Source organism: Alosa pseudoharengus, unplaced genomic scaffold, assembly GCF_046254945.1.
Source record: "Alosa pseudoharengus isolate Yale_2024_CS ecotype anadromous, Long Island Sound unplaced genomic scaffold, YU_APseudo_1.1 YU_APseudo_1.1_scf_12, whole genome shotgun sequence".
In the NCBI taxonomy this organism is placed as follows: domain Eukaryota; kingdom Metazoa; phylum Chordata; class Actinopteri; order Clupeiformes; family Clupeidae; genus Alosa; species Alosa pseudoharengus.
Window position 1 is genome coordinate 32,421,200 of NW_027468587.1, and position 23,156 is coordinate 32,444,355.

General features: G+C 43.3%; 4 protein-coding genes across 12 annotated transcripts in view; 2 read left to right on the plus strand and 2 right to left on the minus strand.

Moving 5' to 3' along the window:
- rnf115a (ring finger protein 115a) overlaps window positions 1-2,954 on the plus strand; it is a 9,041-nt gene extending 6,087 nt beyond the window's left edge. Inside the window, exons 8-9 of the mRNA XM_076280888.1 lie at window positions 682-797; window positions 1,037-2,954. Of these exons, the coding sequence (XP_076137003.1) occupies window positions 682-797; window positions 1,037-1,156 (236 nt within the window). The 3' untranslated portion in view covers window positions 1,157-2,954. The remainder of the gene's footprint in view (window positions 1-681; window positions 798-1,036) is intronic.
- An 80-nt stretch (window positions 2,955-3,034) lies between these two features.
- gba1 (glucosylceramidase beta 1) lies at window positions 3,035-9,961 on the minus strand. 3 transcript variants are annotated; one of them, XM_076280886.1, is made up of 10 exons: window positions 9,661-9,961; window positions 9,162-9,353; window positions 8,539-8,685; window positions 8,265-8,398; window positions 6,959-7,131; window positions 6,417-6,654; window positions 5,675-5,899; window positions 4,583-4,746; window positions 3,661-3,777; window positions 3,035-3,523 (listed from the first exon to the last, which is right to left on the minus strand). In XM_076280886.1, exons 1-10 carry the CDS (start codon window positions 9,713-9,715, stop codon window positions 3,418-3,420), a joined length of 1,551 nt encoding a protein of 516 aa, XP_076137001.1. In that variant the 5' UTR covers window positions 9,716-9,961; the 3' UTR covers window positions 3,035-3,417. The 3 variants fall into 3 exon arrangements, with proteins under 3 accessions (XP_076137001.1, XP_076137000.1, XP_076137002.1); XM_076280885.1 differs by having other exon boundaries at window positions 9,162-9,356; XM_076280887.1 differs by lacking the exon at window positions 9,661-9,961 and having other exon boundaries at window positions 8,539-8,656; window positions 9,162-9,253.
- A 1,307-nt stretch (window positions 9,962-11,268) lies between these two features.
- On the minus strand, window positions 11,269-17,150 carry dap3 (death associated protein 3). The gene is made up of 13 exons (XM_076279527.1): window positions 17,021-17,150; window positions 16,590-16,631; window positions 16,285-16,407; window positions 15,916-16,017; window positions 15,134-15,242; window positions 14,924-15,016; window positions 14,320-14,450; window positions 13,930-14,010; window positions 12,758-12,934; window positions 12,363-12,422; window positions 12,088-12,177; window positions 11,537-11,654; window positions 11,269-11,400 (listed from the first exon to the last, which is right to left on the minus strand). The coding sequence occupies exons 2-13, from the start codon at window positions 16,626-16,628 to the stop codon at window positions 11,315-11,317; spliced, it is 1,209 nt and encodes a 402-aa protein (XP_076135642.1). The 5' UTR covers window positions 16,629-16,631; window positions 17,021-17,150; the 3' UTR covers window positions 11,269-11,314.
- A 2,065-nt stretch (window positions 17,151-19,215) lies between these two features.
- LOC143119405 (histone-lysine N-methyltransferase ASH1L-like) overlaps window positions 19,216-23,156 on the plus strand; it is a 38,926-nt gene continuing 34,985 nt past the window's right edge. For 2 of the 7 annotated variants that reach the window (XM_076280890.1, XM_076280897.1), the window contains exon 1: window positions 19,216-19,526. The gene's annotated coding sequence lies outside the window, so the exon portion shown is untranslated. Of the gene's footprint in view, window positions 19,527-20,473; window positions 20,609-20,642; window positions 23,110-23,156 lie in introns of those variants that run through there. The other 5 variants (XM_076280891.1, XM_076280898.1, XM_076280896.1 and 2 more) reach the window with 4 other exon arrangements.

The window sequence follows — 23,156 nt, forward strand, 5'->3', positions numbered from 1 at the left end:
TGCAGAAAGTTCCATTCACATGAATGGGCCTTCCCAACGTTCGGGCCTATGTTAAATCTACATAAATCACCGGCAAAGCATTTAATCACCGCTGTCAATGGCAACGGGTTTTGTGCTTCTGATTAATGTCTTTCATATCACTATGCAAGGACTGGAACTTCATTCAAACGTGAAAGCAGACGGTTGATCAGCTGTGTTCTAAAGAATGTTTGATTCAAATTCAGCAGCGTGTGTTGTTGCGAACTATTTGTTTCTCAGCAAATGCCATGATGAACGGTAACAAATAGGCTAGGTTATGTAGGCTAAAGTCATATCGTGGGGAGTTTATTATTTCTTTTTGGCAAGTAGCCGTATAATAAGCGGGATAATGTATAGAACGCCGGTCATTACTGTGAAAATAAGTCCCTTCAGGGCGGAACAAGACCCCTCCGCTGCGCGTCGGGGTCCGGTTCGCCCTGTCGGGACTTATTTTCCCAGTAATGACCGGCGTTCTATACATTATCCCTTACATAATCATCATATGAATATATGTACTGAACTTTATCTCTTCCTCCCCCCTTCTCTCTCTTTCTCGCTCTCTCTCTCCTTACATCCATCCATCCACCCATCTCTGTCTACACCTCTCCCTCTACCTACCCATGTCTTTCTCTCTCCACACATCTCTCTCTCTCTCTGTGCCAGACACTAATATGGAGTGTCCGGTGTGTAAGGAGGATTACTCTGCTGGGGAGCCCGTCAGGCAGTTGCCTTGTAACCACTTCTTCCACAGTGACTGCATCGTGCCCTGGCTGGAGCTGGTAAGAGCCCAGAGTGCTTCAGATCTGTGTGTGTGTGTGTCCATGTGTGTGTGTGTGTGTGTGTCCGTCCGTGTGTGTCCGGTCCTCTCCAACTCTGTAAAGCCTCACCGCCATCAGACATTTTTAAGCCTGGACTGCGTGAGAAGTTGTGGAAGAGTCTTACTTTTTTGCCCTATATTTACCTCCTCCTTAATCTTTTTCCTATCATTCTTGCCCCCCCCCCCTCCCTCTCTCTGCAGCATGACACGTGTCCAGTGTGCAGGAAGTCCCTGAGTGGTGAAGACAGCTGCGCTCAGACACCCACAGAACCCTCGTCCCACAGCACCGACCCACGCACACAGGAGAGATGGTCTTTCTGAAGGACCAACACACACACACACACACACACTCCATGTGACAGCATCCTTCAGTACTGACCCTTTCCCACAGTAGTCAGTGTCTTTCTGGAATCACACACACCACACACATGCACCATCCATGGACACACCATTGTCCCCGTATTTCTGAATTACTTACACACACAGCCCTCAACCTTTCCTCAACACTGACCAATGCACACAGGAGAGATTGCCTTTCTGAAGAACACACACACACACACACACACACACACACACACACACACAACCTCCACCTGCACCCTGGAACATCCCTTGCACAGGAGACAGTTACTGTCTGAATTACACCAACACGCACCATACACACACACACACACACACACACACACTCTTTTTGACTGTCTGCCTGTTTGGATGTTTGCACCAGCCTCTCTCATCCGTCAGTGTGTACATACTACTGTGAATCTCACAGACCAGCCCTCTGTCTCTTGCGCTCTCTCTCTCTCTCTCTCTCTCTCTCTCTCTCTCTCTCTCTCTCTCTCTCTCTCTCTCTCTTCACACTGCTACTGTGCAGTGGGCAGCAGCGGGCAGTGAAACAGACGCAGCCCTGGTCTGACCTGGAAGTAAATCATATCAGAGCTGGCCCTGGACCAACCTCTGCGGCTGCTGCTGTGTGTGGCCATTGGCGCTCCCTCGCTGTGTTACTCCAAACACGGGTCACAATGCTCGTATAGAGCACCTCCATCCTCTCAGAGCAATCATGGGTTTTTACCTCCTTCCCCTCATCCGTGCACTCATTCTTTGCTTTCTCTCGCTGCGTTGCAAAGGGATGCAAAGGTAACCTCAGTGCTTGCCAGAGTTCACGCCTCCAACATACACCACTCTGCCTTCCTCCCTCCCTTCCTCTCGCTCACTCGTTCTTCTCCGTTTACCTCTGCCTGTCTTCCTCCCCTTCCCTCCATCATCAGCTCACTGGCAATAGAGATTGTTCCTCTAAACCACCCCTCTCCCCCCAATGTCCATTCACTGACCTGGATCAGTTTTGTTGTCATGCTTGTAACCGTGGTGATCAAGAGTGGAGCGAGATTGGCTGACTAGGGGTCGGTCAGTCAGTCAGTCCGGCAAGGCAGTAAACTGCACACTGTTGCTACGGCGAAAGAACTCCCTAGCCTCTCTGGAGTTGTGTACAGTTCATTTTTCTTTTTTTCCTTTTTTAAGTTTTCTTTTTTAAAAAACAAACATGGTAATGCTGTAGAAACACAGGCAATATCTGACTTTAAGTGAATATCTGAGTTTCTTGTCTCATGTTGTCCATTTGCACTGTTAGACTCGGCCTCTTGCCCTCATGGCGTCCTCTGTGTCGATAGATGCCCTCGCAGACGCCCCCGTCTCTCCTCGCCCGGTGTATATATCACTCAGCACCTCAGTCATATGCTGCATTGCAGACAACTTGGATGTCGGAGGTCGGACTTCAATTCCAACCTTGACGTTGGGGTAGATCAACTTACCCCGAGTTCAGAAGTGGGAACAACGACTTCAAGTCGTGTTCCGTTGTACTTTTTCCCAGTAGGATGTCAGAATTCTTGACTTCTGAGTTGTCTGGAATGCAGCATTAGTCTTCTTTCGTTCTCATTTTCATCACTCTATTTTTTTAATGTAAATAATTCTAGTTCAAAAACCTGGACGCAAGGCTAACTAAGCAGTGATTATGGGGTGGGGGGGAAACATGACGCCCTGAATTGAAAAAAAGTATATATTATATATATATGTGTATGATGTAAAATTCTAAAATGAAATTCAATAAAAATGAGAAAATGGTGTACATATTTGTAATTCATTCACTTTCACAACCTTACGGAACAGAGTTACAACTAAAAGAAACAGGGTTATGATGGTATGATATGGTTTTATAGGTACTTTTATTCAAGCAGTACATCAGAGTTACTTGCATTAATTGAAATGTATTATGCTTATTTCTCAGTTCTCGTCTTTGATCTTGACTTGTTCGGGCTTCCAAGCTGCTTTCCATCCAAGTGTTAAGGCCGTACACAGTCCGTCCACGGCTCAGGGGAACTCGGAGATCACTTGGCTTTCCCCTTGTTGCCATTGTCTTAAAGCATTAGATGAAAACTCGTGCTCATAATATTTGATGTGGAGGTAAAAACAGTAATTTAAAAGTTGCTGAATTAAAAGTGAATGTGTGCTAGTCATTTTCCCCAGGAATCATTATTTTTGATTGATTTTGATTGATCTTGCTTTCTGTGGTTGAAGCAGCACTGTCATGGTCACTGTGTTGCCCAGACAACTGTTAGTATTGAGTGAGCCGGAGCATCGATGGGGATAAAGCCAACCGCTGGGTCCCAGATTTCAAATGGAATGTGCTCCTCAAACCTAAAACATACACACATTTATTGCAACATTTCATATCACACTTTTAATGCAATAATATGGCTAGTATTGAAATAGCAAAGAAATATATTTTGATCAGTAGGTTCATATATTTCTTCAGAATATATCGTCTCTCTCACCTGTTAAGAACTACAATGACTACTGCACCATCCAAACGCATGAAGACAGAGCTCTCCAGTGTAGAGGGCTTGCTGTACGACACACCCAGCCGTTGAGACCCCTCCCACAAGAACTTGCTGTGAGGGTGGAATAAAATTAAAAAAAGAACAAAGGTCAACACGTCATACGCCCATGTTTATTGGGCATAATGGCGTCTACACAACCAAGTGTCTTCAGCCACAAGAGTAGTTACTCAGTGCCTTCTACTATCTGGTACAAGTGTAGTTTCACTGAAATCAAACAAGATACCAGAGTGACAACTACAGTGATGACAACAAATAGGTAAACACAATAGCATGTTATAGAGGTAAACACGCCAAATAGGTAAACACAATAGCATGTTATAGAGGTAAACACAATAGCATGTTATAGAGGTAAACACAATAGCATGTTATAGAGGTAAACACAGCAAATAGGTAAACACAATAGCATATTATAGAGGTAAACACAGCAAATAGGTAAACACGCCAAATAGGTAAACACAATAGCATGTTATAGAGGTAAACACAATAGCATGTTATAGAGGTAAACACAGCAAATAGGTAAACACAATAGCATGTTATAGAGGTAAACACGCCAAATAGGTAAATACGTCAAACTCACTGATATGAAGGAGCAAACTAATACAGTCTGCAATATATGCACTTTATAGTGTGTTATTTTTCAGTACATGGCTTTAACTGAGAGCAGTGCATTTCAATCCAAAACAATACCTTTAGGTCATGCAACTCGAACCTGTGCAGCAGGTTTTCCACCTCTCTGCACAAGCAGCACCTGTTTCTAGCCCTCTATCAGTCATGGTGCTCTGTTCCAGCTGCATCAGTTGGGATAAAGCAGGGTTAGATGGGGAACCTTGTGTATGGAGAACCTCTGCTATTCTACCTGAAGTGGCTCATGCTGTAGAACATGGGCTGCTTGTAGAACACGTCTTTCTCCGAATCCACAATGACGGGACTGTCCACGAAGTTCTTCACCCAGTTGGGTCCTCCACCCAGATCCAGAGCCAAGTTCCAGTCCGTCCAGCCAGTGACATAGTGATTTAAATCCTGAGCCACAGGTGCAGGTGGAGACAAAAACATAAGATTAAACATGAGGATTAAAAATTTGGCCTAAATGTCACTGTTCTAATCTTAGCTGTTCATGGACATTTGGCTCAGAGGCTTTTTACCTTCTAAAACATAAACCTGTTACATGAAATAATGTGACAAGACAAGTTGCTGAGGAATGACAACAGAACATACTATGTGCCAAAAACAACATCAAAAATGCATGCAGCTATGCTGTTGTCAGCTACATCTATTAAAAACTATTTACAGCATCTCAGTAGTAAGTGCACAATAGCACACAAATGGCAAACAGCAAAGGCACCTATGAACAATGACTAATTTCTTTTTCTATCCCTAGCATAGCTACTTATCCAGTGTCCCTATGATGATTGTAAATTAGCATGTACCTCACTAGGCAAACAGGGCAAGTAACATTTCTGTGCCTGAAGCTATCAGAAACGTTCAAAGCAGTTATATATAATTGTATATAATTATCTTTTTCAGATCTTAAACAGCCTGGCCTACGCCTGAATTCAGGCACAGTGCATCTCTATGATGTCATGGGCACGGCTTCCTCTGATGTCAGTGGCATATCTGCCTCTCTGATGTCATGACCCTATTCCATCTGCCTCTTTGATGTCTTTAGTGTAGTTTATCTGTATAATGTTAGGAGGAGTGTATTTAACTCTGATATTTTGGCCCTATTGTTTTTACTTATACAATGTAATGGCTGTATATTAGCTACCACCATTATGTCATGGGCATACAATAGTTACCGCTATGATGTGGGCGTACAGTAGTTACCTCTATGATGTTGTTGGCGTACAGTAGTTACCTCTATGATGTCATGGGCATACAGTAGTTACCTCTATGATGTTGTGGGCGTACAGTAGTTACCTCTATGATGTCATGGGCATACAGTAGTTACCTCTATGATGTCGTGGGCGTACTCCTCCGCTCTCTCCCAGCTGCCTAGCTTCACGCCACGGTCCAGCGGGCTAAACCCAGCACAGGCCTCCGTCCCAAACAGGAAGTACTCCGGGAAGAGGTGATGTGTGGTGCCCAGGGTGAGTTCGGCTGGTGCCAACCCATCCATGTACCAGTGCACCCCGATGCCATGGATGTAGCGGGCAGCGTGAACGTCACTCAGGACCTGGAGGAAAACAGGTTAGTCTGATGACTAATATACTCCGGATCCTCTGGATGCTCTAACTATTCTGCATTAAAGGGGTTATGTGTAGAGTTCAAGTTGTCACACTTTGTCCTGAATGCTCCACTAAATTCCTTGTATGTGTGAATGTACTTGGTCTGATTTAGATTTAGATTGGATACTGCGTCTTCTGAGGTACAATGTGAGAGAATGTATGATCTGAAGTTAGGTGGTTAGCACACTATTTTTTGTGGAAATCACAGCAACAAATCATGGACATTCAGTGCCATTTCAGGGTAATATTTAAACATTTTCAACTAAAAATACTACAAGTAGCACCTTTAATTTAAGTTTCACACTCCATCTCTCCCCAGTCTCACAGTCTGTCTGTCTGTTTCTTTATACACTAATCAATCTCTACATCTATCCATATGTCAACATATTCCTGTCTGTTTATTTTTCCATTTTTAGTGCACGATTATTAATCAGTCAGTTAGTTAATCAGTCACTCCACTCTCACCACTTTAGCCCAGTGAGGCAGCAGAAGTCTTTGGTCATCCAGTATAATAATCTGAGTTTCAGAAAACAGTGAAGCATGAAGGGCGGGACCCAGATCCATGGCCACCCAATCACGTTGTGTTTCAGGCCTGAAACCCAGGGCCTGGAAGCTGTAATTGGTCATCTCACCCGCTGTGGGCTCGTTGCCTGTGGTCACTGCCCAGAAGGACAGATTAAACTTCCCATACTCCTCAAGGAACCTGCACCAGCCGACATGGAAAGAGAAGAGAGTGAGACTGAAAATTAACCATGAGAGTACTAAACCAATGAACCCTCAGGTGATAGAGACTCATTATCAAGACATTATAAAGACAGTCACATAGCAACAACTATGTGGGGGGGGGGGGGGGGGGGAACGCTTCCTAAACAAACCCAAATGCAGACAGGTACCCAGTTACACGTTTGACACATGAAACTATGACACATGAGAACAGATAACCTTCTGAAAGCCTCCACATGACCAACATCACCACACTCCAAGCCGGGTAAATAATTCTTCCTCACCTGACATAGTACTGAGCCCAGGTCTTATACTCTTTCCCTCCTGGCTGCCCCTTCAGGGTTCCCTTGCCAATGAGTGCACCGTTAGTCTTCATCCAGGCAGGGGCGCTCCAAGCACTGGCCAGCAGAGACAGGGGTTTAGGGGACATTGCCTGGGCCTTCTGGATCAGTGGGATCTGAAAGGGGAGAGGGATAGGTCAGGCTGAACCAAAACAATAATCATTCACTCAGTCGAACCACAGACTACACCGAACACTCAATTGATAATTGATGTCTAATTACATTTCCACAGCCTGGGAATGCCCATACCAACCTTTGGCAAATTTGAGATTTGTTCTGAGGCCATTAATGCCCATTTCCAATGTTCCTAAAACCGGGGCACGGAATTACAATCACAATCGTCAATGAACCCTTTCCAGACCCACTCTTATCTCAATTGAGAAGGGTCTGGTGTCAACGAGGCTACTTCCACTATAATCAAGGGAACTGGCCACACCAGACTTGAGAGCAGCACATACATGCACTGTGGAGATTGGGAAGATCAAAAGGTCACTGTTGTATTTGTATGACTGCCGCAGCACGCATGCTCCTCAAACGCATTACTCTCACTTCCCCTTACATCAGTGTTTTTCAACCTTTTTTGTGCCACGGCACACTTTTGACACTTGAAATGTCCCACGGCACACTAACATCCTGCGTGAAGAAAAAATAAACATACCATAGCCTAAAATTTCAAATAATACACAGATATGGCCTTATTATGGCTTCTATGCAAGACCTGCTGAATAAAACAAGGGCCCTCTGTTTCATTTGTAGGTGACTATATCTAATTTAATTGTTGTTATGAACTGGATATGTGATGATTCTGTGAATACTGGATATGGGGCCCCCGTTGTACAATGCCTGCATACCACAAATAGTGCAATCATACAATCAATGAGAGCATGTGGTTATAAATTCTCTGATGCAACAGTTGCTTTTCTGGACCAGTGAGTGACATTTGGGTAATTTTCTGCGGCACACCTGATGATGTCTCACGGCACACTAGTGTGCCCCGGTACAGTGGTTGAAAAACACTGCCTTACATGACATCAGCCCGTATCTCAGAACCACTGATACTCAGCCGACAATGCATCTGACCGACAGTTGTGTGCTTTTCAAACCATGAACAGACAAACCATGACCTTCTTCCTAAATGAATTCTGATAATGCAGTGCATTTCCTGCCCATTGTCGAGATCTCCATGTTCCCCAACACCAAAGTAAATCCTAACTTTGCATAAATTGCTGATACAATGATTGGAATGTACCTTCATGTTTATGTCCTCTGCAGACAGAGTGAAGTTGTTCAGGCCGTAGTCCCCTGGGGTGTCAGCGTACGTGTAGAGACGCGTGGAGAAATCACAACTCGCCATGGGAACTCGCACCACACTGTACCCAATGCCTTGGGAGGGCAAGAGAGAGAGAGCAGGGAAGGGTCAAATGGAATGCATTTATATAGAAATATTGTAGGTGATTCAGACACTGATCTTGCACAGATAGAGAGATAGAGAGAGAATAAGACTCTGTTTCCTATGGTTTTACCTTCAGGAGCGAAGTACTGTCTCAGCAGCTGGTTCTGGGTGCCACCTGACAGGGACAGGATGTTGATGGCAGCTGCATCAGTCATGGCTCCTCCAAAGCCCTTGATCTTCTGGTACTTCTGATAGGGAACAATGGTGAGTCTCAGAGCTGAAACCAGGAGTGGCAGACACACACACACACACACACACACACACACACACACACACACACACACACACACACACACACACACACACACACACACACACACACACACACACACACACACACACACACACACACACACACACACACACACACACAGAGTGAAGGAGGACATTTACTTCAACCTAAAAGTAGGTGGGCTGGTTTGGCCACACGTATAAGTACAAGTATAACATACTAGTTCAACAAAGACATGCAAGTACATAGGACTGACATAATGTGAACCAACAATGTTGGAACTGTTACTTTCTGAAGATGCTACGGAAATTTGTATTTACATGCTACCATTGGCATTTGGCAGATGTTTTCATTACAACCTACTTAGAAATAAGGTACAATGCCAACAGGCACATAAAGGATCAAGGAGAAGTGAGACTGCAGGATACTGGGATTGCAGAGGAGAATTCAGAGTTGCTCACCTGCCCCAGTGCTGTTCTTTAGCACCTGCCCCTGCCCCCTCGCCAGTCTCCTGCCTTCTTTGCTGCTCAGGAAGCTCATGAATTGCCCCACTCGGGGTAGTTGCGGGGACCCCACCGAGTCGCAATGTGAGGCATTGCATTCACACACCACCGATCCGTGGCCAAAGTTACGGGCCACACAATCATCTTGGTCTGCTGGACACAGATGCAGCACAGGGAGACAAAGGCAGACAAGCACAATGATAAGACAACAAAGAACTGTTAATTGAAATAGTAATTCGGGCTTATGTTATAGTAGACGTATAAGATGTTAGTTACAGAAAATAGCCTACTTATCAAACAGAACGCATGCACACTCCTGAGACAGATTCACGGTTGCAGTATAAGTATGACAACATTAGTTGCATTTTGAGTATGACAACATTGCAGGAAAACAAACATGCAAGCATTATAGGAAACCAAGCATGCAACTATAAAGTTTTCCTAGCCAAAAACAAACCTCCGCTGGTTGCTGAAGCGCCGATACAGAGAACAAATAGGATAGTCAGTCTCATAGCTGCTGTTAAACGATGAATCTTGAGACAAACTTCCAGGTGTTGGCTCCAACACCTGCATGTCACTTCCCTAACTTGGGCACTCAGTAGGCTAGCCTATAACAAACGCGAGATAGATAATGGTTTTCTTTTTTCACCCAATTAGATCAGATCAGTTCACTTCACCTGATATTATGGTCGGAAATAACAAAATGTACGCAGACTAACCTACATGATCGCGCCAGTCATGCAGTGTTTTTAAACATTTCCGGGTTCCCTGTCGACTGTAGTCATATGACAAGACAAGGATTCAGACTACAACCGACAACGCACGTTATCGGTTTTGGGCACTCAGAGGCCGGAGACTCAAAATGCCTTAACAATCTACATAATAATAACAATCATAATCATAATAATAAAATAATAAAGATATGTTTACATTAACCGACTGGCAGAGGACCTGTTACTGCATACAAGTTTTGTATTGCAAGATTAAAGAAGTAGCCTAGGCTAAAGCCTATGTCAAAATTAACTCACCTATTTTGTCGGATCATGGGTTTCATCAGGTCCCTTTCCACAGGTGTATAAAATCAAGCACCTTAATTATCAATGCAGACTGGGTGGTGCTTGATTAATACACCTGTGGAAAGGGACCTGATGAAACCCATGAATATCAGATGTTTAGGCTCGAGTGGAGAATTAAATAATTAATTTTAAAAGTAAAATTAATGACAGTATCTAAATTCAATATAAGAATGTTATTAGTAGCCTAGCCTATATGAGCATGAGAAACATGACATTGATTACATTGTGAATTAATTGATCTTATAGGTAAAGTTTACCTACACAAATTCTTGTGAAGAATGTATCAAAACTCTTGACATTTGCTGACACCAAAAAGAGTAACAGAACCGTGAAGCTGATCTTTGCAAAGATGAATGATGTATTGTTATTTTCCCTTTATTAACCATCAGTTATTACAATATCTTACTTCTGTGTTCCACTAGATACCATACTTGTCTGCTGTTGCAATATATTTGAAATTTCTCAAAAAGTTCATAAAAAAAGAACCTGGGGCCGGACCTTAAATATGCAGGTGAGCATCCACTTTGCTTGTAGTCACTTTCCACTTCTCTGCCGACAACAGATAGCAGTATGACGTTAATGTCAATGATTATGTTCGTGGTATCTGATAGATGTTTATTGAACAATTTTGTGATGCTAACAGCAGGCGCCAGCATTAAGCTTTCGATGTATTTGTATTTATCAGCATAATATACAACAGCTGATATCAACTGTTTGGTTTGTTTCATTATAAGAGTACTATATATGGATTCTGTCTGTTAGCTTACAGTCTGCATAAGATACAGGAGCACCCGGATGTTCTCATAAGTATTTTAATACAAAAAAAATTAACATGCAACACCATGTACAATTTACAGAATAAGTGGCCTACACATGATTATGAGAACTCAAAGCACTGCTGGCTCTGGTCTGGCGCGGACGTGGTTTGGACCTGGCCCTGCACTGACGAGCACTTTCTGATCCTTTTCAGAGACGCAACAGCAACGCAACACGTATTTGTTTGTTTGAACTTGTTTGTTCATGGCTGCCTGGATGTCACAGTGAAGCACATATTCTCTCAAAGATGGTGGGATTTTTGTGGCTGAGGAAGATGAGTTCTTTCCTTCCTTCTTCTGTTCGGCCTACACGGGAAGGAAAGGCACATGAAGACCTGACATCAATTTATTGAAACACTGAACAAAAAGTAAGAATTCAGTCATGCGCACACACACACACACACACACACAAACAGGCACGCACGCACTCACACACACTTACTATGTGGATGCTGTAGCCAATTCCGGTCTATGTAATACAGATAACAACTCTCAAATTCCTTCTCGTTGTAATTGGAGACTGGGACCGGTACAAAGGGATCCATGCTATCAAAACCATCCTGGGGAGAACAGCACACAAACGCACACATGCGCGCACACACACACACACACACACACACACACACACACACACACACATCAATATCAATGTCAATGTCAAACATCTTTACCAAGTGTTCCAAATAACAATACTTAGTTACTCCACTCCTGTTATGAGAACAATGATTGTATTTATACTAGATCATAAACTATAATACCTAAAAAGCACAGGCATCAGCTAGAGTGTGTTCAAAATCTTACTCAATCAAAAAAATGTATTATTCGCACGGTCTTGAAGGAAAATGTTTCTTACTGTTTATTTAGTGCACTTAAAACATATACAATCAGAAGATAGTTTTAGCAGTCATTAGTGGACAGTTATCAGTTTTGTACAGAGATCCATTTCAGTCAGCAGGTCTGACAAGCGGGCAGTGAGACGAGAGGAGCTCTGACCTGTCCAAGCAACTCCTGGGGCAGGAAGGCACCTTTGGGTTTGAATAGGGAACCTGTCTGGGACAGAGAGGAGATGATGGCCCCACCAGTCTGGAGGGGGCAATAAGAAAGAAAGAAAGAAAGAAAGAAAGAAAGAAAGAAAGAAAGGAAGGAGGGGGGGCAAAGGTAGGAAGAGAAAAGTACATAGAGAAATATCAGTGAATCTGTGATTTTGGCAGAAAGCACCCCTGCAGAGGTGACAGTGAGACCAAATGACATGTCTGAGTTGTTCTCACCCAGTCATTCTTCACCATCTTCCTCAAGTTGTGGATCAGGGTCAGCTCTTCTGGCGCCACCTGGGCAGGACGGAGAAAAAGAGAAAAGGAGTGAGAGAGAGAGAGAGAGAGAGAGAGAGGGATGGAGATATAGATTGGAAAAGGGGGAAAGGTGATTTATACTTTTTTTATAGGTTTTGGTTTATGTCAACTGTTGTGTGTTCTATTACTGTATGTCTTATGTTTGTTATGTGTTCTTAATGCTTGCTGCCACACAAAATGGCCACTTGGGACACATAATAACATGAACTAATGACCCTGAACCAACTGGAGGTTTGAGGTGGTGACAACTACATGACTGAGCTGATCCCATACTTGCACAGAGTCCACCGACACACACACACACACACACTCACCACACTTTTGTCCTCCTTCTTCAGTGAGGTGCGGCCCCAGAGCGCATTGATGCCGTCCACCGCCACGGCCAGCCTCAGTGCCCCCTGCTGGCCCTCCACGGGCTGCCCTGCCTGCAGGCGGAGCTCCTTCAGCAGCGCCCCCACCACATCGCTGCTGCTCCGTACACGACTCACTCCCTGGGGGCGCATGGCATGAGGAAGGGATAACGGAGCATTAGACACATGCCCATGAGCAAAGGCTAAATGAGAACAGAGAGGCAGCGAGGGGTCAGGGAGAAATACAAGCCGAAGGGAAAGGAGAGAAAGAGAGAAATGGATGGATAAAGAGAGAGATGGATGGATAAAGGAAGAATAGGGAAAGGGGCAGAAGAAGTAAACCAGGCAGAATAAACGTTTTTCAAGAACCAAAAGAAAAAAACCCAGAAAGGTATGCCTCCGCACAACTGAGATTTTCGGGTTGACATACATCTGTGTGGCAAGATATGTAATACTTAAATCAAGGAGTTGAAAGGATTCTAACCAGATGATCCAAATGAACGTTCATTCCGAATTTGAAGAATGGGACTTTCATAGTCACAGTGACCTTGAGCTTTGACCTCCAAAATCTAACCAGTTGATGATTTAGTCCAAGGGAACATTCATACCAAATCTGAAGCCCGCCAGAATGGGATACACATGTGGTCACAGTGACCCTGAACTTTGACCTCCATTGAATCAGTTCATCTTAGAGTCCTAGTAAACATTCTAAATTTGACGGATGTGTCTCAAGGCCTTCTTTAGATATAGCGTTCACAAGTATAGGACTTCCTTGGTCACAGTGGCCTCGAACTTTGACATCCAAAATACAATGAGTTCAATCTTTGACATTTTTTACCAAATTTAAAGCATGTGCCTTGAGCCTTTCTTGAGATATCTAATTTTCGAGATTGGAAAGGACAAACATATGGACATATATACCAACAACCTGAAAACATAATATCTCCGACCACAGCTATCACCGGCCCAGAGGCACACAAGTAATGCAATCGTCCAAAACCCATCCATACATCCATCTTGCAAAAAAGTTATCCTAACTAACGGCAATGTCATGAATGGCACAGGAAATGATGAAAGCAGCTGAAATGAGGTAAGAGCCCATGCTGTTGATCACAGAGAGGATGTGAGGCCCTTACCTGGTCCACCAACTCTGCCAGTGTGCGCCCCTCCTCAGTGCTCTCTCTTTTAGTCCACACGTACCGCTGTGTAGTCTTCAGCTATCACACACACACACACACACACACACACACACAACTTACTATGTGATCAGGCTTTATTAAACACACTTCTAAGGGAATTAACACACTATATACTGATACAAATGTGTAGCAGCTAATGGTGAGAGGTGAGATAGTGAGAGGTGGGTGCATACAATAGAAGTGACTACCATCCGTTATTGATCTGTAGGTGGAACTGCATGTCTAGTTTTATTGCTTTTACTGCAACTGCAAGTCAAAATGGCTGCCCTAAAAAAGCAATAAAAGAAATATAATGTTGTTCAGTCATTAAGTCATCTAATCATCTACCTTTGCCAGGAGGGGCTCATTGGTGGTTTTAAAGTTCCGCAGCCAGTGGGAGGCTTCTATTGGCTGGTCAAAGCGTGAGGGGCGGAATGAAGATGGCAGGAGCTCTTTGCAGTTCTTCACCCACAGGTGAGCTTCACAGAAACATAAAAACATTATCCAACTTAATGTGAGGAAATCAATGCAACACAAGATTATACTGAAAGATAAAAGGAAAAGAAAGAATTGGAACATTGAAAAGTTAATGAAGATTGTCACATGTCAGATTGTCACCAACCCACCCACAACTCTCAGTGACCGATAACGAGTGATCTTGAGTTCAGTAATATGGGAGGAGAAAAATAGTATAGTATAGTATAGTATAGTATATCTAATAGGATAGTCTGAAATGCTAAACATGCATGGTGAATGTGACAGGAAGGCCTGCCCTGTAACCGCCAATCATATAGTGGAGTTTAGGATCTCTCCCAATCTATTTAGAGAAGAGCCTGATCTTGCCTGAAATAGCTGCTGGAGAGCATTACTGAGATGGCTACCGAGAGGCCAGACTTTCCTGTAAGGACTTAGTTGTGGTCAAGTTTGTGTTTGTGTGTGTCGAGGAACTGACCATCAGGTATGTGTAACACCAGCCAACCCTGTGTGTAACAGTAGTGGAGTGTGTGGCAGAGTGACATGGTCTTTCCACAGCCATTCACCCCATCTGCAGCACTAGTCAAGGACGGCGACAACAACAACAACAACAACACAACAGACACACAACACACGCAACGCATAATATTTGCATTCAAGGCCATGTAAGTTGTTGGTGAAAAGATACAGAGCACGTAGCGTACAGCAGGCTTGCTGTAGTCTGCCTTCTTCAGGTGAGATATGAGCTCCAGGGCAGGCTGTCTTACCATCACACACCCCTCATTAAACGTCTTCATCTGCATGACAACAAAAACACATACCATGCAATGCACACAGGGAGACATAAGTCAACATTTATACTAAGTAAACTCCTTCTCTATTGTGTCAACGTATGAACATCAATTTACACAGAACAAGTTAATAGCAATGGACAAGCAGAGGTCATATCCAGTATTTTACAGTCCTGCATTTGGCACTACAAACTCCTCAGGAGTGTTTCACAGTCCTGCATTTGGCACAACAAACTCCTCAGGAGTGTTTTACAGGGGGGCTACAACGGGCATCTAACTGAAGCGTTCCGTTTGTGACAAGTAAAAACTATTTTAAAAGACTGGTCTATTTTTTTCGAACGTACGCTCCGCTATCACGTCTGGTGTAGATTGATCCTAGTGGAAGCTAACTGTTTCAGCAGACGCAAAGCGAACGGAACGCTTCAGTTACGCGCCTGGTGTAGCCCCCCTTTTACAGTTCTGTATTACACTGTATGAACAAAGAGCAATGCACACCAAAAGCTATTTGCGAGGTGGCAATCACTTGTTAAGAGCTTAGAAATATTAGAAAGATTTGAATTCCTTAAGGCCAAAATGACATCAATAAAATAATGTCCACATATGTATCATTTCTAAGTCCTGTATTTAACAGCACAAGTCATCCCTCCCAACCTCCACCCCACATCCCACTGCTGGATACCTGCAGTTGGAAGCGGTAGGGCAGTCCATGTGGGAAGAGGGTGCGCACGTGGCCCGGTGGCAGGGTGTAGTACTGACTCATATGTACCTCCGCATGGCAGGTCTGGAGAGAGGACGGGGAGGACGTCACACACACACACAAGTACACTGCTCTACATAAAGTCAGCAAAATTCAGCTGTCACACATACAAGTTAAATACTGAACATAATAATAATAATTAAAATACTATTATTCAAATATTGATGGGTCAGTGTACATTAACTGGGCCTCCAGCACAGTAACAGCAGCTATTCAATGAGCTATTGTGTGAGCAGTTATTGTGTTATTGTGTGATACAGTATGTGTGATGTGTGTGTGGCCGTGACGTACTGGGTCACTTTCTCTGGTCCTGAAGAAAGACAGCTCTCTGGTCTCCCTAGGCTCCGCCTCCACAGTGACAGCTTCCAGTTGCTGTCCACTCCCACTACTGTGGAAGTGCCTGGCTTGGGCCACCTGGTGATGATAAACCGTACATGCATTTAGTGCATTAATGAGTGAGGCTCCATTAATGCAGAGGCATATTGATTTCTAGATCCACTGATGTTTTACTAATCAAAGTCAGCAGCATCATGTACGAAAAATATGTAAATTCTCATGACCGCATCATCTCTCTTGTTAATAAATAAGTTACATACCGCCTGTCGCAACCTCAAGGACAATCTGTGTAAACTCATGATCTAAAAGGGGGAAAATATCATAATTACCTCATGCACACCAAGACAGACGAAACAGTTTGACACATACGAGTTGACAGCTTAGCAAGGTTTACAGCAGAGTTCCCCAGGTCGAGTAAAAACACCAAATGACGTTAGGTTAGCAAAATCTTTAACGTAAAATTAAACAGCAAAATGGACATTAAAACTGTAAAAATATCAGCTTGCCACATATCATATGAAATATACATAGCAGGTGTTAAATGACTTAACAACTACTGACATTGTATAACTGTGTTATTAGCATATGGAAGTCAACCGCTAGAAATCACATTGAGTAACAGGCTAATTAACGTTGCCTAAGCAGCAGTGCAAGCTATGAATTAGTTGCTGAAATGAGTCCGATATGTTACCCTTGAAAGATGTTCATACACGGAAACTAGTCATACGCGGGACATCAACACTATGTTGAGAATTAACTCTTATTTAAAGTCACAGCTTCGGCTGTTTTGTCACGACGTTACATCCATGGACGTGGCCATCTTTGACAAGATGAAACGGAAGTTACGTTGGGTTTATTTTCTATGTTTTGCAATAAAATCACTTACTGCCACCTAGTGGTAAAATAGTCACGTGTGTGAGAAGAGAATAACCTTAAAACATCTGAGGTTGTTTTTAAGTTGATAACAACTAACAAGTGAAGATCAAAAGAAGTCCTGGTTAGGATATTTTTTGTTGCTCATTATCACTCACCAATGTTTATGTAATGTCAAAATATGTTCCTGAACTATATGCCAAATAGTTATGAGGCCTTTGTATATCATTATGTTGGTCTAACAGAACTGTTAGGCCTATATCACTTTTAAGCCTGTCTTGTAAGTCACATTGGAAGAAGCACGATTCCAAGAAGCGATAATATTTACATGATATAAAATAGCACATAAACTCCCAAATGTTTGGAGAATAACAGCACTCACTAAATCCCCTTATCAAGTGCGATAGGATGTGTCTTGAGGAGAAAATATTTCACACAGTCCATACCACCTAGTTCTCTAACCGCAGCTAGACTTACACAACATCCATGATGTGAGTTTCAAAACATTGACATGGGTCATACTCAGAGAATACCACAGTTCCAGTGGAGAATTTGAGCATACATTTTTGTTTCAAAGTAGACTTGTTTTATGTTATTATTTATTTATTTTTATAACCTAAATAGGTCAGAGATTTTGTTATAAGAGCCAAAGAAAAGTCTTGCTCATCCTAAACAAATGTGTCTGTATAGGCCTATAGGCTCTGCGACAACTTAGAAATGTTGTCCACAACTAAAATACATATTATGGACAACATGATTAACCAATGGCATCACTTCACACTATCCATTTCTATTCATTTTAGATTTTTTTTTCTCCATATGAAAGATGTAACCAAATACATGAAAACGCATAACAAAATAAAGAAGATATGGGGTTAAGACCCATGTAGACCCATACAAAACTAAACTGTGCCTGTAAATAATGTAGCAAATATTGATCAAATTGTAATGGTGATATGCGCTCTGGCCCGTGGTGCTAAGGATACAAGGACACTGAGGGCAGGGGAGGGGATGTACCATCAGTACACCTAATGCATATATGCATATCACCTGGATGCACTCATCTCTCTGTGCTTATGTTGTACCATCAGTACACCTAATGCATATATGCATATCACCTGGATGCACTCATCTCTCTGTGCTTATGTTGTACCATCAGTACACCTAATGCATATATGCATATCACCTGGATGCACCTTATCTCTCTGTGCTTATGTTGTACCATCAGTACACCTAATGCATATGCCACCTGGATGCACTCATCTTTCTGTGCTGATGTTTGTTGTACCTCAGTGCACCAATGCACCATTATATGTGATGGATGTTACAATTGATATCCTTTTTGGAGATTCAAAGATTCAATATATTATTTTTGGTCTTCTACAAAGAATGTAGTCACAAAAAAATTACACAGGACATAAACTCAATAAATGTTCATTTCCGTTATTTTACATCACATGCAATGTATTGAAGGCCAAGAGGACTGGGAACATTCAGACAATGTTGGTAAATTTCATGTGTTCAAACTGGCTCATATAATTAATTATCCTCATTTATTATCTCTATAAAGTGTTGCAAACAGAGTTATGCTCAGCTACTTGAGAATATTGTCCACTCAGGAACATAGTTAAAGTGTAGACCAGCCTATAATGTATTATTCATATAAATCTGGCATTTGGATATAAATAAGTATTTTATTAATATAAACTATACCATTCGTGCCTGCAATCTTTTTTTGATGGAAAAATTAGGTAGCCATACAAGTTCTTGTTGTTGGCCAATAATCTCTCAGTAAACGTGTGGATAATGGATGTTCAGATGCTTCACAAAATCATGCTGTTGAAGAGATTTTGAAAATGATATTCAAATGCCTAAAATATCATGGATTTCCAACGCCCCCCCCCATACAAGACGCAGCCTACATACAGGGACACGCGCGCACACACAAACAAACACGCAAACACCGGGAGAGTGGTGAATGTCACGGCGTTTGCTTGGGGTCCCGTGTTTATTATGATCGATTAGGTCAAGGCTCAGAGACCGCGGACGCCGGATCAGAGTGACTGTCTCCACCGCTCAGCTCAGTTTAGCCCTCCGCGGCTATGGGAGCTCGCCGTTAAGCTCTCTCACGGACACCGGAGGACCGAGGTGCGTCCGGGGAGAGGGGGGCAGCACGAGGGATAGATCAAAATTGGATCCTAATTCGCTGATGTCGCCGCCATCTTGTTGATACTTTGCAGTCATCATTTCGTTACGTTCCCAAGTGCCTTACTTTTTCGCACTAAGATGCGCCCCTCGGCCACTAATTCCTGTTTTGCTTGAAGGTGTGTTATCACATTTTTATGTCTGTTTTGGTGTCATTTAAGCAAGCTACTATGGTGTTCAGGGAAGTGGTGCACTCCTGGGCACCGATGTTTTTCTGACACTTGCGACTTTTCTGACGTTTTAGTCGAGGTGTTAAGCGATTCCAGAAGACGGTGGAATTTGGCGCATCTCACCTGCACATCACATGCGGACGATCGCAGGGACATATCCGTTTTGCGTTACGAAGGATAATTATACGACACATAAACAATCTGTGTAGGTTATTAAATTAAACCTATTGTTGATGTGTTACCTTTCTCCGCTTCAGACTATCAATTTCAGAAGGAAATATACAAGTCTTAAGTTCACTGAGTGCGTCCTAATATAGTGCACTTCGTTAACGACTTTTTGCGAAATGTGTTTCTCTCGGTTCCCATTGCTGACCAAATAGCTGACACTTAAGGATGCAGTAGCTCGACAAGTCCACAGTCGTATCTGAGCTGTTATAACTGTCTCTGACTTGTCTGTTTTCTTCGTCTTTGCACGAATTGGCTGCGACCTATAAGCTGTTGAGGGAGGCTGTAGCCTATCTTGAGCGGCCTATGTTGTGCACAGTCTTCAGATCGAAGTAGCCTATGATTTAAAGACTGGGAATATTCATGAATACCCTCTCTGACACGACTCTAAGTAGCCTGCGGGCCTATAACTAACTGCGTCGGAATCAGTTAACCCGATACTAGACGCACAGCAAGAAATCACTTCTTTGAGTTGTTTACGAAACTTGTCATAACACACATTTACTCAGTAGTTATTGCACGGAAGCTATGCAGGACTTAGCCATCCAGTTAATTTCTCCTCCTCAATCCCTATATCTGCCTGCCAACGTGATGGAGATCTCGGTACACAATGTACGACCACGCTTTTGATGTAAAACAACTGCGCAAGAGATGGAGAGAGAGGGAGAGAGAGAGCGAGGAGTGGGAGGGAGGAGAGAGTGTGGTGTTGCACAATGTGTTTTATTAATCCACTGTAACACGGAATGGACTTAAGCACATACATTCTCTCCCTTATGTGAGCTGTTCTCGTTTATTTAACTGCACGGGTAAGACAACGATTTCTGAAACTGATGCTATGTCCGGAATTTTGCTTTGACTACTGCCTTCACGTAGAGTAGGCTATGGCTACGCACTGCAAGTGAAATGGCGTAACTTATTTATAAACGGTAGCCTAACAGGCAAGCATGGCAAACCTGGATGAGAATCTGGTTCATTCAAGACTGAATGCTCCGATAGGCTGTAGTCTTTGAGATCGAAATGCATAGTGTTTTGGACAGAGATGTTGTTGTTATGCGGGGTAATTGTGTTGCCATTAATTACTAATATGGGCAATGATGCGATTATTAGGCTTAGTGACAGTAAGTGATCTGACTCATTCCCACCCACTCTCTGTCTATTAAGGGAATTAAATGATATCGCTTCTTCGCATCATGCTCCTCAATAAGTCTCTCCCTCCTTTCCATCAACCTGTCAGAGTTAACATGTTCTCCCCATTTTATTCCGTTTGGTTAATTGCGCATGGTCTTCTCGCCGTCTCAAATCCGGGAATTATTTGACTGTAGGCTACCATCACTTTCTTTTCCAAGTTTTGAGCCCGCGTGCACGTCATCGGTGTTTTCCTCTGTGTTGTAGTGAGACTATGTGTTATTGATTGAACCTCAGTTCACCCATGCTTTTTCGTTTCCCTCTCCTTCGAGTAGCCATACCTCTCTGTCTCTTCTCTGCCTCTATTTTTGGACCCCCCTCCCCTCTATCTAGGTCAATGATGAGGTGGGGATGTGCTTGTCTCACTGCTCAGCTAAAGGGCATCTGTTAGCTGTCATTGCAATTGTCACTATAAGCCAAATAGCTACTTTCTGCTCCCTGTGATACAGCCTTATGTATATAACATTAAGGCTATGCTCTATGACTGCCTAATACCATTAAGGCTGTGCTGTATGACTGCCTTATACCATTAAGGCGGTGCTCTATGACTGCCTCAGCAGCTCTCTCAGTATAAGGACGATGTATCTGAGAAGGGGACTGTCCACCTGCGTTTTCACTTCTCACCTCACTGACCTGCTGTAGTCTATTTTTCAGTCAGATTGTAAAACACAGTTGAGAAGAGAAAGATTTGGTCTGTAGGGAGCAACTGGTACACTAGTATTTATCTCCCTGCCCGTATCTCAGTTTACGGCGTGTTAGATGTTAGATCTTGTTTGTTGTTACATGGTTATCAGCCATGGTTGAGTTGAAGCCACGCTGAATAGAGTAGGGGCAAGGGTAGGGACTTGGGAGGAAGAATAAGGAGAGTGCGTGTTGTGAGCAGTTGAGATCATGCAAGGTGGAGAATTAAGAGAGGACAGAAGAGGAACAAAACAATGAAACGTCTTTATTTCCCAATGGAGGACTAGAGAATGTGAGTTTGTAAAAAGACAGATGTAAGATAGTTTGATATGACTCTAGAGACAGGAAGAATGAATGGGTGTGTTTCAGTAGGGGGAAAAAAACATGAAACTCTGAAGCAGTGGGCGCGAGGGAAGGATAGTGTGTGTGTCTTGGCAGTGTTTTTAACTGGCTCTGGGAGAGATAGGGGTTGAGATAAAAAACTGGCAGAGCTGGAGAGGGGGAAGAAGTGACTGTGTTGCCTCTGTGTGGTATGTGTACTCAGCTCGATGGAATTGCATTTTATCTGATGTCTTAATAAGGATCAGCTAAAAATGACACACTCAGTTCCACACGGATGAGAAAAGGCTGAAGCACATTTCCAAAAGTCTGGTTTAGCCTTCTTCCAAAAAATATGAATTACCTTCCTTAGTGAAGGGCAGCGTGGAGGGGAGAAATGAATGAAATGTTGAGTAAAAAAGAAAATAAGCGAAGCATGGTTTTGATTAACAAGTCGGAGCCCAAACTGACCACTACTTATATGGTGCTTAAAAATGTGAGAAGGTAAATGGAAACAGTGGTGACTTCACACTGAAGAAAACGGAGAGCAGTTTGAAAGTGAGTGAAGATTGGGACTGAGTACAGAGGACAGAGAAAGAGAGAGAGAGAGAGAGGGGAAGAGAGAGAGGAAGAGGGTGAGAGGAAGTAATGAGCAAAAGAGAGGGGAGAGAGTGGGTGAGACAGAGAGTGGGAGGTAGAGGGTGATTGATAGGGGTGCGACTGGTGGTGAGGGAGTTGGAGAGCAGTGAAGTATGGGCGTGAGGAGAGGAGAGTGAGGCAGAGGAGAGGCAAGAGAGTGAACAAGAGGAGGGGAGAGGAAATGAGAGGATGAGAGAGAGAGGAGAGGGAAGGAGAAGAGAGGAAGAGAGAGCAGCAGATAGAAGTGGGAAACGAGAGTAGAGGAGAGAGGGAGCAGGCTGACTCGTGAGTAATAGCCATCGACAGACAGAGAGAAGCAGGCAGTCAGTAGGGCTCTGGGGGAAAAGAGGCCCTTCACATCCAGAGTGAGAGCCTCCATTCTCTCCATCTAGTCAACGCCGCGGCACTTCCTCACTCCACATGCAGTCCGTAATTGATGCGTTTGGCTCTCTTGCTTTTGGAAGTACTTTGTGACATTGACTTTGTAAGTAAGTTGGTTGTAGATGAGTGTAATTGGTGCAGAGGTAGTGC

Coding starts and splice junctions, on each gene's coding strand:
- gba1 (XM_076280885.1), bottom strand. CDS start 9,715: ATGAGACTGACTATCCTATTTGTTCTCTGTATCGGCGCTTCAGCAACC. Junction 9,357..9,660: donor CGCTTCAGCAACCAGCGGAG/GTTTGTTTTTGG, acceptor ATCTGTGTCCAG/CAGACCAAGATGATTGTGTG. Junction 3,524..3,660: donor GTCATTGTAGTTCTTAACAG/GTGAGAGAGACG, acceptor TGTATGTTTTAG/GTTTGAGGAGCACATTCCAT.
- dap3 (XM_076279527.1), bottom strand. CDS start 16,628: ATGAGTTTACACAGATTGTCCTTGAGGTTGCGACAGGCG. Junction 12,935..13,929: donor TGGCAGAGTTGGTGGACCAG/GTAAGGGCCTCA, acceptor ATGCGCCCCCAG/GGAGTGAGTCGTGTACGGAG. Junction 11,655..12,087: donor CCCAGGAGTTGCTTGGACAG/GTCAGAGCTCCT, acceptor TGTTCTCCCCAG/GATGGTTTTGATAGCATGGA.